General features: G+C 38.8%; 1 protein-coding gene across 1 annotated transcript in view; it reads right to left on the bottom strand.

Moving 5' to 3' along the window:
• Window positions 1-9739, bottom strand: part of LOC103475709 (androgen receptor) — a 75833-nt gene extending 66094 nt beyond the window's left edge. Inside the window, exons 1-2 of the mRNA XM_008427516.2 lie at window positions 9625-9739; window positions 7997-8045 (exon numbers count right to left, since the gene is read on the bottom strand). Of these exons, the coding sequence (XP_008425738.1) occupies window positions 7997-8040 (44 nt within the window). The 5' untranslated portion in view covers window positions 8041-8045; window positions 9625-9739. The remainder of the gene's footprint in view (window positions 1-7996; window positions 8046-9624) is intronic.
• Window positions 9740-16767: the final 7028 nt, after the last annotated feature.

Below are 16767 nucleotides of genomic sequence, written 5' to 3'. Positions count from 1 at the left end.
ACTTCAMCTGTCTTAAATCAAATCCAATTTTGAAAACATCCTCGCAACAGTTCATAAAAAGTAATTAAAATCAAATAATATAAGAGGCCAAAATATTACAGTGGTTAATGTGAAATCTATCCTACTACTTTTATATCAGACATTTACCAGAAATGCTTTCTATGCAATGTTTTCAGTATGTTTCAGCAGGATACTCCCAGTTTCATTTCCAGTTTAAATCATAATCAGCATCTGTGTAAATAGCCACCCMACACAAATTTGACAGGCATTTACACGTTCATATAAAAGCATYTGTGTAAACCACTGTAAGATTTGTCTATCTATCCATCCATTTTCTTTACACCCTTGTCCCTTAGTGGGGTCAGGAGGGTTGCTGGTGCCCATCTCCAGCTAACGTTYCGGGCGAGAAGCGGGGTCACCCTGGACAGGTCGCCAGTCTGTCGCAGGGCAACACAGAGAGACACACAGGACAAACAACCATGCACACACACACTCACACCTAGGGGCAATTTGGAGAGGCCAATTAACCTGACAGTCATGTTTTTGGACTGTCGGAGGAAACCGGAGTACCAGGAGAAAACACACTATGCACAGGGAGAACATGCAAACTCCATGCAGAAAGACCGGGGCCGGGAATTGAACCCAGAACCTTCTTGCTGCAAGGCGGCAGCTCTACGAACTGCGCCACTGTGCAGCARTTGGTAGAGCTGGTAAATACACTGAAGGTGAAATTGAATACAATCTGCAGACATTTAAGATACATGAATACTTGGTTGTTTTTTCCTTACTTTTTCTTTATTATTTTTCTTCTTAATTGCTTTTRGTGAATGAACAAATCCATCTTGAGAAAATATGCACCTTCAATGTCAGTTTTCTATCTCAATATTTAATAAACTAAAAAGTCCAAAAAWTGATACTTATAYATGTGAACTTTTTATTACAACATAAGACACATGCTTGAAATCATTTCCTTTATGTTAATTTTTTTCTTCTTTAAATTATTTGTAATGAATATTTTTATTTTATGACCATGTGTTGAAAACATTGTGAATTTATTTTATCTCTCCATCTTGCAATTCAAAATCATTCTTCTTACAAAAAAGTCAATAAGTGTTTTGATTCATAAGCTGCTGAACTGTTRCGCAAGTTAAATTAGTGAGATGTTGGGGTTTATTTTGTAATAATTCATGAWGTACTTCTGTACAGGAAGTTAAAAAAAATCTAAWTATATTTGCATTTATGTATTTTATYATGGATGTGGTTAGTATTTTTATTTTGATTCCCCAATTTAATTACATCATCAAATAAAAGAGGCCTTTAAAATATTTGGAGAACGTCATTTTTATTTAGTTTAAATAAAAATAACATTTTAAAAAGTTCTTTACTTCTGGGATTTGTGTCACCGTTAGCTTTTAACAGCATAAAGATAATCCAGAAACTAATCTTCCCGTTCTAAACAAAAATCCAAAGAAAATCCAAAGTACAAAGCAGATGGAAGGGGGCAGTATTAATCTTATTTTGAAGACAAATATTTTAGCTACAAAATATCAGATATATTGAGGCCGATCTCAGATCACCTTGTCTAGCATATTACATTTACCACCCAAAGACGTACATTGGCCTGCTGACTTTAGAAATGATTAATCATCATCTACCCTAAATGAAGACACCAAAACTTTTACCTACTTTGGTACAGCAGCCTCGCGTCTGTCAGAGGCTGCTGACAGACGCGGACAGACGCTGCCATCATCAGAGTGTAAATGTGTGCTTGAATGGCAACAACTGGTTTTATGTAAACCGTCTGAGTGTCCTATAAGCTCTGCGTAACTCTGACGTAATTTCATTACATTAGTGGAAATAATAAACGGCAATTTGCTTATAACATTTTAACAGAATCACCTTAAAAATCCCTCAAAGTAAATTTCCTTCCGTGCAATTTYGTTCATCCCAGTCCCTGTTCCTACAAGAAGCATAAACATACGTAGATGTGTCAGGTTTACCGTCCRATCTTTCGAGTGAATCAGCAGTCAGGAAAATCTGGTTTTCTTCCAGACTCTGTCTACTGCCCAAAAGCTGAGGCAGAGCTGATGTAAACAATTAAAGCAGCTGTCACATTGAATAGAGATGTGGCTTCAGGCGTTAAAATTGAATTTTTAGATTCTAATCTCAACTGCATGAGATCAAAGACTCATCTTCTTCCTCATAGTTATTCCACTTTGCAGAGGAATGAAGAAAACAGTTGATGAATTAACTTCTTTACAGCAGTTGACACCTTCTTTGTTTTCAGATCACCCTTCTTGTATTGCAGGCTAAGGCTTAACATACCAACCTGTCACATTTCAGAAATTTGTGTTGTATGATGGATGGGAAAATACCTCTAATATTTTCTTGCCAGTGTCAAGCAAAATTTGCACAACTGCTGTCAATGTATTACTGCTGTAATGTTTGTTAACACGGGCTGCGCAGTGGCGCAGTTGGTAGAGCTGCTGCCTTGTAGCAAGAAGGTTCTGGGTTCGATTCCCGGCCCSGGTCTTTCTGCATGGAGTTTGCATGTTATCCCTGTGCATGYGTGGGTTTTCTCYGGGTACTCCGGTTTCCTCCCACAGTCCAAAAACATGACTGTCAGGTTAATTGGCCTCTCCAAATTGTCCCTAGGTGTGAATGTGTGTGTGCATGGTGCCTCTGTGTTGCCCTGCGACAGACTGGCGACCTGTCCAGGGTGACCCCGCCTCTCGCCCGGAACATTAGCTGGAGATAGGCACCAGCAACCCTCCTGTTATCTCAACTGCTTTGAGATATATAAGCAGTTGCTTTTATATCTCAACCTTATTGTGCTGTGACTTTGAACCTTTGACTTTAGTCAATGGCTTGTGATTTCCTTCCACAAGCTTCTGATGATAGTTAGCTGGAGTTCTGGCCCTTTCCTCCTGACAGAACTGGTGGATCTGAGTCAAGTTTTTAGGCCGCCTACTCGTACCCGTCTCCTTCTTGAGCAATATGGTGGTCGGATGTTCCTATCATATCTATAACTTTAAGTATTTGACCAGATTAAAATGGCACATCCTAGCATCTGGAAATTGTTGCCAAGGAAGAATGAGACTTGTGCATCTCCATAGTTCTCTTTCTGATATCTTCGCCTATCAGAAGTCTTCAAAGTKATGACATCATCTGGACTTTCCACCATTTCWTAAAGAGACAGAAATTTACAAACAGAAGGATTACTGATTTTTAAGACATTTGATATATTATTTGTAGTTTTTGAGACATGTAGCAAATAAAATGAATTTGAGGAATTCTAACCAACCTAAAAGGAGAGAAGTTTGGAATGGCTCAGCTTCAGACAGTGAAGAAAAAAAAAAGTAGTATGTGTCTTTTTATTTGATCTATGTAAACTTTGGTTTCAACTGGAGATTTAACAAGCTGGCAAAAGCATTTCTCAGATTTTGGTCCAACTTGATATGATAGCATCACTCACTTTCTGTATGTTTCTGTAGATTTCTTCACTGCACTTCACTTCCAGAGTTGCTCTGTTGGGTTTTGGTGACTGKGTTGTTGTTGTGTTTAAGGTAATTAGGGCGTAATAACGAAAAGATGGGTGAGGTGAGGGTGATAGGGGATGGATGGATGTGGTCAGTAGGAATATCTTAGTAGGCTGCGGCATTCACACGATGTTTGCTTGATGTTAAAGGGATCGACTGTGTTTCTCACACAGTTATTGATACCAGGCAGGAGGAGTCCATGTCTTTATCTGAATGTTGCAGCTGAAACGGAGACTCACTGAAGAAGGCAAGATTTTTCCAATCTGTGATTGTCCAATTATGGTGAACTTATGTGAACTGTGTCTTCAGTTACTCATCCTCAGATGGCAGGAGCGGTATCCGGTGTGGTCTTCTGCTGCTGCAGCCCATCTAAGGCTCAGTAGGCCACAGTTTCAGAAGTGGTGTTCTGCCTTTATTGTAACGAGTGGTTATTTGAGCTGTTGTTCACTTTCCATCATGAACCAATCTGTCTCAAACCAGTCCTCCTCTGACAACAAGACATTTTCAGCGTAGCTCACTGTGAATGTTCTCCATTTTAGATRACCCTCTGTGAACTTGAGAGATGGTTGTTTTTGAGAATCCCAGGACCTCTGGAGTCTTTGACTACTCACACCATCCCATCTGGCACTGACTACTCACCCATGTTCAAAGTCACTGAAATCCCCTTTCTTCTCCATTCTGATCGYAATGAATGCAAATAAGACCATAAGACCAAGTAAGACCAATAAAAATAACATTTTAAAAAGTTTTTTACTTCTGGGATTTGTGTCACCGTTAGCTTTTTACAGCATAAAGATAATCCAGAAACTAATCTTCCCGTTCTAAACAAAAATCTGTCAGCAAGTCATCCTAAAAAATGTCCAGAAGCTAAAATGCATCAAACTAGTGCTGTGTGATTTGTTGATTTGCAGTATGGTTGAGCAAATGAATAGGTTGACCAATAAAGGGATTGTTGAATGCAAATTACACACTATTCTGTGCAAACGGGGTAGATGAGTTTAGCTGCCAACTTTAGGTTCATGTTGTGATGAAATTAGCTTTGAATCTGAGTTGCATAATAAGTCAAATGTAGTGCCACATAAAAAAAGACCAAAAAGAGATTATATAGAAACAATATCACTCACATCAGAGCTGTAACGCCTTACAGACATCAAACCTGCTCGACTACAAGCAACTCAATCTAAGTTTAACAACATATTTATTTTTCATTTCTCTTTTTCTGTAATATTGCTTTAAGATGTTTGCTAATATGGGTGCACAAATTTAGTAAATACCATGTTTAGATCATTTTCCGTATATTTTTTGCTGATCTTTAAAGAAGTGGCTGGGGGAGAGGTCTGTTTATGATGCAACACCAGGAAGTGGCACAATCCATCAGGCTGCAGGAAGCAGGGGGACTTGATTCTGGAGAAACTACCAAGACTCTCCATGTTAAACTGTCAAACACTATTGGTGTTATGCTAGTTTAGTTTTCACATTGTGGTGTATTTACTTTTTTTTTTGCTGACTTGAATTAGTTGCCTAGCTTTTAACGTTTGTCTTAGTCTGCTTTCTCCTCCTCGTTTCTTTTCTTGTTAGCTAACCTTTGTGCATAAATTCCACATGTTCATTGTGAGAGGTCAGTTCCAATTTGGTCAACGAATCCCTTTTTAAAAATGAAAAAGTTAACATTCCTTATTTAAGGAATAATAGGTCAACAATGGCAGAGAGAGAGAAGGAAGAAGAGACTTGAGGTAGCTTCAATTTTAGTTGCCAGCCTCTGATTAAATACAGCAGARTTCTCTTATCATCTTGTCGACAGGACTAAATTAAATTAACTAGACTCAGACTGGGGCATTCTGGATTGGCTGCATGTTTAAAATAATTGGTAAGCATCCTGATGGTGTATGTCAGTGTGGACAACCAGAAAGTGTGATGCATGTTTTGATGGACTGTCCAAAAATACTTGCATGAAAGGCAGGTTTTGTATAAACTCTTATCAGATTTGGAGCTTAAAGTATTTTCAGGCTTGAGGCCTGCATCCTGATGACTTAGATTTGGACAATTTAAAATGCGGGCGTGCACCATCTTCTGGTAAAACACGTGACTCAATTTTAATCTCATCTTTCTATAAGGAAATAAGCTTGAAAAGGCCAAATGACATTGAGCATTTCCTTATGGCCAAACACTGACTGAGCAATTCAGTTGATTCCACTTTTGACTTGTAAAGTCAGAARTGCTCATACATATGGATGTATCAATAAACTGATTATAATAACGCCAGTATTTTACATAAATATTAAAAACAGTGAGACCTATGGTCAGTGGTTACACTCTCAATGTGGAACCAAATGAGTCCCCCAAGGAGCTTTATGTGAGACTCAAAGAGCTTTATGGGAAATGTATCCCGCCTTGGGCTAAGACTGTTGAAGAAATTAATGAAGTCATAATTCTTGAACAGTATTTGCGAATGTTGTCTCCAGAACTCCAAGTTTCGATTAAGGAATGAAACCCAAAAAGATTAAGCAGAGGCAGTTTCCTTGGCAGATGCATTTGTGGCAGCCTGTAGGAAGAACAAATCATGGGCTTTTGAAGCAGCAAAAAGGGATTTCACCCTAACTCCAGGTAACACCAGTCTAACTGGAAAGATGAGCAATCAGTCTGGAATGGAGAAATGTTATTCGCCCTCAGCTAAACAAAATCTCTGAAAAAAAAACATCTCTATTTGTAGGAGACAAACTCTCTGCGATGTGTTTAGTACCCAGAGAGGGCCAGGTATTAAAATGACAAAAACAGTCATTGGTGCAGACCACTGAGGAGAGTGATGGGCAGAGGCTCAAAGCCTTGATTGGTACAGGAGGCACCCAGTCACTTGTACACTGCTGGTATGTTTCCCCACWTAAAATTTACACCTCAGAAACCTATCTGCTGTGTTCATGTAAATGGAAAGCATTATCCAACTTTTTACCTGTTAAATGTGGGTGTCATGGATGAACTACCCTTTCCTGTTGTCTTGGAAAATAATCTTCCAATGTCCACTAACTAGCTGTACCTAAAATGTGCAATGTTGTCTTGATATGTTCCCAGTCAAAGGCCTCAAGGGAAGATGATCCCAGCCTAAGAGCATTACCGTTTTATGAGACTGCGATTGAAGCGGGTCCAACCAAAGCACAGAAATCTCATACGGCAGCGCAAGCAAGACAAATTCAGACACGCAACAGCATCTTCTGTGTTACCTGAACCTGACGTRCAGCCAGACTTTGACACGTCTAATAATATTGTTTCACTGCAGCACCAGGATAGAGGCTTGGCTGACTTTATCAAAAGAGCTGAAGAGGGTGGAACTGCAGAGTAATTCTGGATGCAAAATGGCATCCTTTATAGGAAACAGGGAGCAGTAAAACAGCTTGTAGTACTCAGCACAGCCAGAGAAACTGTTTTAACTTTGGGCCATTCAATTCCCTGGGCTGGTCACCTGGGGAAACATAAAACAATAGCCCGTGTCCAACAGTGTTTCTACTGGACTGGATTACATAAAGATGGTGCCAGTTTTTGCAGGAGTTGCTCTCAATGCCAGAAAACGTCAGCCAGGTTTGCAGTAATTGCTCTTGCCAACCAAACCCAGGCCTGGATCAAATATTGACTCAGTCCATGGGTTGACACAGGAGAACAGGGATGGGCTTTGCGTTCTACCCAGCATGCTGGGTTAGGTCTTCAACCCAATTAATTGGTTAAAGTGACATATGTCTTCACTTTAAAGGGGACCTCTAATGCAAAATTTACTCTTTTTTGCACGTTTTTATACTTTGATTGCCTCTGAAAAAAAAAAAAAAAAACTGTTCCATTGCCTAGCAACCCTAGCCCCTCACCTAGCAACCCAAGTGGAGCTCCCGCACATTTGGAAAACTGCTTTTATTTCTATACAATGGCTGTTGGAATAGCCAATTGTTTTGTTGGCGACTTGCCATCCAGACACTGCTACTGTATTCTTGTTGGTTGTGCAGGAAGTTCTACTTCTTGTGTTGCTTTTTTTATCTGACTCAAGGTCAAAGATTTAAGGTTGCACAATTAAGCATTAGTTTGCAGCCATTTTTTCACATGAGTGTAAAAGTTGAGGGGTTGGCCAGCAGCATCTGAGGCTCTGAAACAACTCAGGGAAACTTATAATCTTGTGCAAAAAAAAAAAAAAAAAAAGTTTAGAGCCACAAATATGTCAACACAACATTCATTGATTATCATAAAACATATCTGCACCAAGATGATAAATCCAACCCGCAGATCACTTCCTTAACAGAAGTGATCTGCTAAGGAAATCTTTAATCAGAAGTGATCTGATCATCTCTTTCCTCATAGTTAAAATGTTTGGTAAATGAAACAATGTCTCAGAACGCAACTGTAGCACATCAACTTCAGCAAAGCTTTGTGTGTGAAACAGCAGTCTTCAGTAGCTAGTTCAGAACAGTTTTAAATTCACTCACATGTGCTCTCCTCTGCTTGGCAGTTGAACTGCAGTTCGTGGCATTTAGCCTGTAAAAAAAAAAAAAAAAAATCCAAGATGAGTCATTTATCCTTGTTTTGTTTATAGTGTCGTTTGACTGCACCACGAGTCTAGTTGTTTTTAATCATAGAACGTATATTTAGACTATGTTTGTAAGTGTGGTCACTTTTAACCCATTTATTACCCTCAAGTCATCGCAGATGTAAATTTGTTTTTGCCCTTTAAACTGGTATTGCACAGTCAAAAACCCACAGTAACACTCAATAAGCGCCAAATACTTAAAGCTGGCAAGAGCACTCACGGCACATATTTTTGATAATGCTACAGCCGTAAAACCCAAATAAATTCAGGTTGCATATATACACGCAAGTTTGCCCACAAGGGAGTCAACCCACCATAAAGTTGCTCTTTAATTAAATCCTAATTCAGTTGAAGCACATCAGCTAAAAATCTTTAATCACGTAAATTAAATACATCTTTGCAGCCCCTTCAGTTACTTCTCTGCAGGACGGTCAGAGAACAAGCGTTAAAAGCTGCAGCGTCGGAGTCTTTGCACCATCTTCCATCCATAAACAAAATAAATAAGAATATGGGGCAGCAGACCACAACCCGTGTAACCTGATAGTTCTCAGAGTTGGACTATGAAGCTTCAGTTAATATTCTTACATACAGTTGCTTGCAAAAGTATCACATTACAACAACAAACAAATATATTTCATTGAAATTTTATGTGAAAGACCAACACAAACTGGTATACAGTTGTGAAGTACAAAATTATACATGATTTTTTTATTTTATTTTATTTTTTTTTTACAAATAAAAAACTGAAACATGTGGTGTGTAAATAAATTCAGAGTCCACCTGTGAGTAATCCAATATCAGTACAAATGCAGCGCCCTGTGACGGCCTCAGTGAGAATACTGGGGCGCAAACAGCATCAAGAAGTCCAAGGAACACATCAGTCCGGTCAGGGAGTTGAAAGCAGGCTCAGGTTATAAAAAGATTTCCCCAAGCTTTGAACATCTCACGTAGCACGGTTCAAGTCATCTTCCAGAAAAGGAAAGAGAATGACACAATGTTAAACCTACCAAGACAAGGTCGTCCACCTAAACTCACAGGCCGAACATGGAAAGCACCGATCAGAGAGAACATGGTGGCTCTGGACCAAATGCAGAGATCCACAGCTCAGGTAACCCTGAATCTGTCCACAGGGCAACTATTAGTTGTGCACTGCACAAATGTGTTTTTTAWGAAAGAGTGGCAAGTGGCAGTTTGCCAGAGGTCATGTTAGACACAGGAAGCRTGGAAGCAAGMGGTCAGAGGAGACCAAAATGTAACATTTTGGCCAGACTGCAAAACACTTATTTTGAAAACTGATAAAAACGTTYAATAAATTTGATGATGCATTTAATAGATTTTATTCATCCAAAACTTTCACATTACTACATACTATAATTTGCTGAATTATTTCAAGTGTATATTAGGTCCCTGTTGAAGTTCATCACGTGCCACATTTCCATCAGTGTTTTAAAAGTGGGTAGATCACAGAGGTCACTACTTTCGCCTCAAGCCAACGTTATAAAAAAAGGATGGAAGTGGTTCACTCACGTCTTCTAAAATGAGAAGGACTCCGACCAGCATTAGATCCTCTTCTGACCAAAGCGCTCSGGTTCAAACTGAAAAGCCGTAAAGTTACGCAATAGCACAATTAGACCTAGCATGTTATTTCCCAGAATGCATTGCTGTGTAAACAGAATGCCCTTGTTTCTTCTTYTTTTTATTTTATTTATTTATTTATTTTTATGGCGGTTGGTAAGCAACTTACTGATGTGCATTACCGCCCTCTACTGGAGTGGAGTGTGGACCGAGATGCAACCACACCCAAAACAAAACAAAAAACGACCTATATCCTGTCTATCAATTTCTTCTTCAGGTATTTGTAAAGAACAAAAATATTCATAAGTAGAAATTTTGTCCAAAATATCTTGTTTATTTAACTATTGTCATGTAATCTAAGTATCTTTTCTCAACAGAATATTTTGAACAGAACCAAACAACATGTTTTAATGTCTCTTGAAAACAAAAGTCACATTTTCCTGTTGGATGTTTGCCATTTAAAATAAAGTGACTATTTATGCTACCTTGTCACAGATAGTTAGAAAACCATAATCTGTGTGACATTTTTAAATTTAAATTAATAAAAAACCAAAAACAGCCTACAGTATTTTCACTGTATTGTTTTTTGTTGTTTGTTTTTTTTTGCATTTAAAATAAATATTTCTCAAATAAAGTCTAAAATTACAACTAACTGAGGATGCTTTTAAGTTTAAACAATTTATTATTTCTAGTTTCTCTCTCAAAGAAATTGAGTGAGAAGTTGATGTAACAAATATTTAAGTTGAAGTTCATGTAACATATATTATTAATTTCAGTAATGTATTCTGTTAACTTGATTACGTCAGTCCAGCTGACTAAAACCCAATATTATTTATTATAGTGCATACAGTCTCTAAATTCCCCAAAGTGGTAAATTAACCAACAGCTGAACTATTCAAATAGAAGGTAAGACTACCCTCATCATGATTTAGTTTAAAGAGGCCCCAGAGGTAGATACTTCTGTGGCAGTAACAGAGTTTATAATGAAGAAAATAAATAAGAAAACTGACAGAGTTCACATGAAGGGACCAAGAATGGGCAAACTGMAAGCAAAKGACCATAAAACAGGAAAATCCAGCAGGAAATGACACAAATGAAGAAGCTTAAATACTGTGCGAAAGCTTGGAAGATATAGGTGGTTGATTACATGCAGGGTGCAGCTGATGGAGAGAAACTGAGAATTAAGCAGGTGCTTGTTTTGCAGCTGTGCTAACATCAATGATTTTTTCACCCAGTAGAAAATGTGTGCATTCAAATAACTGGAGACTGTCTGCCATTTCGATTTAAAGCTATAAAATAACAAAAGTTTCACAGATAACAAATTTCAGGCTAAAATGTAAGCTTCACTGTCTGTTAGACAATTTGGGATKATTTTGCTTCCTGAAGCAGGAGAATACACTCAGCGATTTGCTATGCAGTTTAAGGTTTAAGGTATAGAGTTCTCATTTAGGTGCAGCGAGTGTATGCTATGTCACAAAATGGGAAGATGGATTTAGGATCAACACTGAAAGTTTTGTTTTGACAGTAGCAGTCTAACTCAAAATACAATTGGGGTAAAAAAAAAAATATATATATATATTTTTTTTCTACCAGGTAAACCCCCTACCAAGCTTCATTAATTTGCAAACACTCAATGTTTGCCCATATATCACTGTCACACAGTATGTGTGTAGTATGTTGGATTTATTTTCAGATTTATTCAAAACAAGACATACAGATTGGTCTGAAATGTCTGAACAGTTTGAAAGTCAGTAAACAACCACCAAAAGTAATCATTTAAAACCAGTATTTTTTTCTTATAAAGCAGTGACCAGGCAGTTGCCAAAAGCGTGCCTCCTCATCAAAGCCCATATGGTCCTCATATTCATGAGGTCACAGGTCTGACCATAATAAAAAAGTATATTATTTTACTTAGAGTACCAGTGGTTTTATTTAAACCCTCAACAGATCTTACTGAATCTCAAAGTTGTGTGCGGCACAGCTGATCAGGGGCGGGAACAAAGATTTGGTTAGGGTCACACTTAATCCTTGTGCGTGCCAGGACTGAGGCAAACGTAGAGGACTGTGGCAAATGATACAAGTTTTACGTGTGTGGGGTCGTTTGGACCCCATTTCTAAACACAAGGGTTAATTAAAAAAAATTAAAAATCTATGCTATTCATGCGGCTCACTCCGGTACCTGCCTGGCTAAAACGCCTACAGACTGCAGTTGTGACAGCAAGGGGAAAAGACAGAGACTCTCCTTTCATTTTGGGAGGCTGTCTATCACAGCAGGACACAACAGGTTGTGCACAGGTGCTATGCCGAAGAGCGCATGCCTGTAGAGATTGTCGCAGGAACATCACTCAAAATACCTGCGTATCGATGAGAGTGCATACTGAAATATGACCGACTAGATGACTTTCAGAAATTTTTATATCAACATGTTTCTTATCCATAAATGTCCTGAAATGGCAGAAAATTCAAAACAGGACGGTTTTGACACATTTTTATCAAACACGTCACAGTTGTGCATGTTTGTGTTCAGTGTTTCAATCATTCGTTCTCAGCTCTCTGGTCACAGTCCTTGCTTTCTCTGCCAACAAAACAATATTTTAAGCATCCAAACACTTGGTATGGGTGCAAAKAGGACATAGTCTAAGTGAGACTACATTGTAAAGTGCATAGCAGTTTGTCCCAACCTTGAATAAATTTAACTCAGTCTTGGTGGTTTGCATTAATTCCCCTCTGATGGCCTGGGATGCTAACAAATCCCCAGCTTGGATTATTTTGCCTCTGACTCCATCAATGAAGTTTTTAGGAGAGAGTGGTAGGGACAAAACTTTTGTTGGATCTATATAGAGGCCAGAGGACACATGGAAACAGGACAGAAACCTTAAACATGCTGCAAAAGCTTGAAAGAATCAATTTAGATTGAAACATATTTATGTGTCAAAATAGCAGCTCAAAGACCTAGGTCTAAACCTGAAAGGAATCCAAGCTAACTGAGAATGAGTTATTTTGTCAAAAGAAATATGCAGAAATTTCCATATCTAGACATGCAACCCTGGTGGAGACACACACCAAAAGACTGATGCAATTTCAGCCAGCTGTAGTTCTGCCAAGTATTAACTCACATTGGCTGAAAACGAAAACCCTAGGAGATTTTCCTTCCGCTTTCCAAGTCTGCGTTGTTTCATGTTATGTCACACAAAGTAGTGCATAATAGCAGAGCTAAAAGGGTGTGAATAAAACACATTAACGTTTGTGGCACAATGTGAAAAGTTCCCTTTGAGGGGATGTGGTGTGAATAGTCAAACAACTTTGATTAAGTTTTAATAGCAACCTCCTTCTCTTTGTTCTGGCTTCACCTTTTAAACATGTCTGGTGATCCTCTTTCACAATTAAATATCAGGTGCTGAAAATAGTTATGACATCCAGTTAGTCAATGAAGAAGTAATTATATGAGGTCTGATGTGGTGTTTTTAATTTGCTCGACTTTTTCAGAGCAGGCAGGGAACAGATAATCCCTGTTCAACCATATTTCTACCTCGTTTAACAATCTCCTCCAGAAAGATGCCCGACTCCTCCAAGCAGAAGTCAGAGTGACACTGAGAGTGCAGCATTCACACTGAGAGAGGTCACGTTGCACCCGTACAGGGGATGAGGCAGAGCTTACAGCAGGCAGCCTTATTTTCTGTGGCACTAAGCTTTACAGGACATTATTTCTGATTCGTTGTGTCATTTTCAAAAATAGAGGAACATGGAGAAAATATCGTGTCTGTAAGCAACAGGTGATCATCAGCTTGCTTAAAATTCTGACCTTTCATACACGAAAATCCCATCAAGGCAATTTAGAAGTTCCCTGCATGCTAACGAGGTTGTTTTATAGTCTTCTGTTGTTTTCAATTCAGGTAACGGAGGGTTGAAAAATGTACAAAATCGACTTCAGACTACATCGACATCCCCAAACCCATTATTTCTAACTAACCCATAAATATCTAGAATATCTTAAGAGTGATCACTGTCACTTTCAAGGCTAAAGGCAGATTGCTTTCACACCTCATAGTCCGGTAGACTCGGTTCAACTGGGGACCAAAATCCTAACTTTTGTTACATTTTCAGCTGCTGCGGTTCACTTTCACACTGCACTGTCTCAAACGATCTAACTAATTGAGGAACCTCTTCACCTCCTTGGCTGTGGTGGCGCTGTGGGCCACTTCCTTCTTCATGGAATAATGATGTAGTGTCAGATTTCTCTATTTGTCTTTGGTATAATAAGATCACAAACTACTTCTCTCTCGAAGCTCGCGTTTGTTTAGGTTGTATTTACCTAGAATGCCCTGTGCTATCATTCGCTTCCCACGTTTGGGGCGGCCTCCAGTCCGATCCGCGCTGGAATTCACTTTGACCAGAGACGTAGGTTTTTAGGCACCAGATTTCACCTTCTTGGCTCGCACCAAAGTTCAATTATTACATTATTTGTGGCTTATCAGCTTCTCTGAAAGGTGTGTACCAAAGAAGACTGAATGCTGAAAATTGGTCAATGAAAATTACTTCCTTTTTTTTTTTTTTGTTTTTTGTTTTTTTTTGCTCTTCTCCTGCAGAATCTGTCTTAATTTCTACACTACACAGATGAAACAGATTGCAGTCAGTACTGTACAAGCAAATATATACATCCGATTCAGCTGACGCAAACATTCGGAGCCACAGTTGCCTTTTGTTCATTACGAGTACAACAGGTGCTGAAGTGATCGAAAATGCTGAGAGTCGGAAAAAGAACATCGGGTTCCGAACTGATGAGACGCGTTTCAGAGCTGATGACTCAAAGAGGTGGAATCCTGACAAGAATGTCTCTCCATTACAAAAGTAAAGAGTGATGTGGACTTATTTGATGCACCGCTGCACATCGCCAAAGGCAGTAAAATGGCTCAGCTCATCAAATTACCTATTCAGTCATAATTACTCATAAAATGTCCACCAAATGAGGTTTTAAAACTCGCACAAATACTGTACTTGCTGTATCTTGTCAGAGCGACAAGATTGTGTCCTATATTTTTCTTTAAACGAATGTAAAAAGATCTTTTGTTTTATGATGGGCTGTGTAACTAGACTGTTAAAGTTCAGTTTAGTGGCCTCCAGTCACACGGTTTGTATTCTGCATTTCAAGAAGCAAATCAAAAGGAAGGATTTTAGAAAATTTGCTTAATTAGAGGAATCACCAGAAATACCATACACTATGATGTTTATGTAGCACGAGGATATAAAGAATGAATTGTATGTCATGTGATATTCCTGATCTGTTTTTTATAATGAAATATATACGTATATGTGACTGGTCACAGCCTAATAGGAAGATGCTTACTCAGGGGTGTTTCGAGTTATTTACAGAATCTAAAGAAGAAGTGAAGAAGACATGGCCATTTGAACGTTGGCACTATCCAATCCATTTATTTATTCATTTATTTTGATGTTTTTGAGAAAATGGCTTTCAAARTTTCTCCTCCAACCTTCTGAACAACCTGGGCAAGTTAACAAAGGCCRTTSGTTTTACATGTCTTTCCRTTAATGCMACCCGCAYGCACTGACTGTCAACATGCTGTCGACAGGCTATGCCTGCGAGATGTGCAGACAAAAGATTTCTTAAGCCAKCTTTTGTCAGACTCATCTAATTTTTAGAGATTTTYGGCTGGTGTCCTTTTGAACAACGACAGTGTGGTCTTCAGTCGATGTCTTGTCATGGAGGCCTCTGTGAACCCTGGGTTTTTGTGGACTGGGGGACAGAAACACAGGCTGTAACTTTATTTTGGTGACACCACAAATATTGTTTTCATTAAAAATTATAGATCATTTTCATTTTAATTCACTTTAGCCAAAAGTCTGTCGCTCCTTCACACTCTTYTGTGCACRTGGCTTCTCAGTTCGCATTGAACATTCGGAAAACCTCCCCCAAGCGTCGTCATAAACATTCGGGGAATGTTCGGCRAACATTTAAAATGACACACACCTGTATTGATGACGTTAAAGACTATCAAGACAAATGTAATTATAAAATAAATCACTTTATTTCCCTTGGTTCTTTGGTTTTCTACATTGTGTTTGATTTGATTATTTTCCCTGGGTTGTTTTTTTTTGTTGATGTTCATCTGGTCTCATATTCAGTTCATGTCTCTGTGTTGCGACATATTTAAAAGAAATGTTGCGCTTCCTTCCTTCATTTATTCCTGATATCTGCTCTTATGTATCTGGATTCAGTCGTAGTAAATCAGTGTTGTTCCTTCGCCAACGCTTTCCTCAGCTCGCTCCCACAGCTGTTCCCAATCACCTGATTTCCTCACCTCCATCCAACATCGCTCATGTCCTGCCCTGTTCTCCGTGTGCTACTGTTGTACGTTCTCTTATTTCATTATCGAAATTCCACCATGATCCTCCCCAGCTGGTGCCTGTATTTCAGTTCAGCTGTTGATCCACGCTACGTGACAAAAACAGATTTAAAGTAGGTTACAAACGCTGGGTGATAGGTGATACACCTGATATGATAACTTGTGAATGACGTTCTGACCTACATTTATATTTAAAAACTTTATTTCATCCTAAATATGACAAATTATTGGTGCCTAGTTTGTGGTGGGGCTGTAAACTAAGATTAAAAAAGTTTTAGCTGGGGAACTGTGAATGTTAATTAATTGATTTTAACCTGGCTGAACTGWATTTAAGTTCGTGATGAGGATGAATTGGAACCACATTTGGTGAAACAGTCAGTTTAAATGTGACACTGAGCTTTTTTTTTGTGAGCGTTTGTATGTTCTCCACATGCATGTATGTAGTTTGGGTCTATGCAGGGGTGAAAGTAATTTTAAATTCTTGGGCGTACTATGACAAGAAAAAAAAAATTGTAAAAAATGTATAAAAAAAAAAAAAATTCCCTTCTCACCCTCCGCGGGTGGTCTGTTTCATCCTCTGAGCTCGGGTCCTCTACCAGAGGCCTGGGAGCTTGAGGGTTCTGCGCAGTATCTTGGCTGTGCCTAGAACTGCACATTTCTGGACTGAGATGTCTGATGTTGTTCCTGGGATCTGTTTGAGCCACTGCTCCAGTTTGGGGGTGACTGCCCCGAG

The sequence above is a fragment of the Poecilia reticulata genome, linkage group LG14, assembly GCF_000633615.1.
Source record: "Poecilia reticulata strain Guanapo linkage group LG14, Guppy_female_1.0+MT, whole genome shotgun sequence".
NCBI classification, from domain to species: Eukaryota; Metazoa; Chordata; class Actinopteri; order Cyprinodontiformes; family Poeciliidae; genus Poecilia; species Poecilia reticulata.
This window is presented reverse-complemented; position numbering and strand designations above follow the sequence as displayed.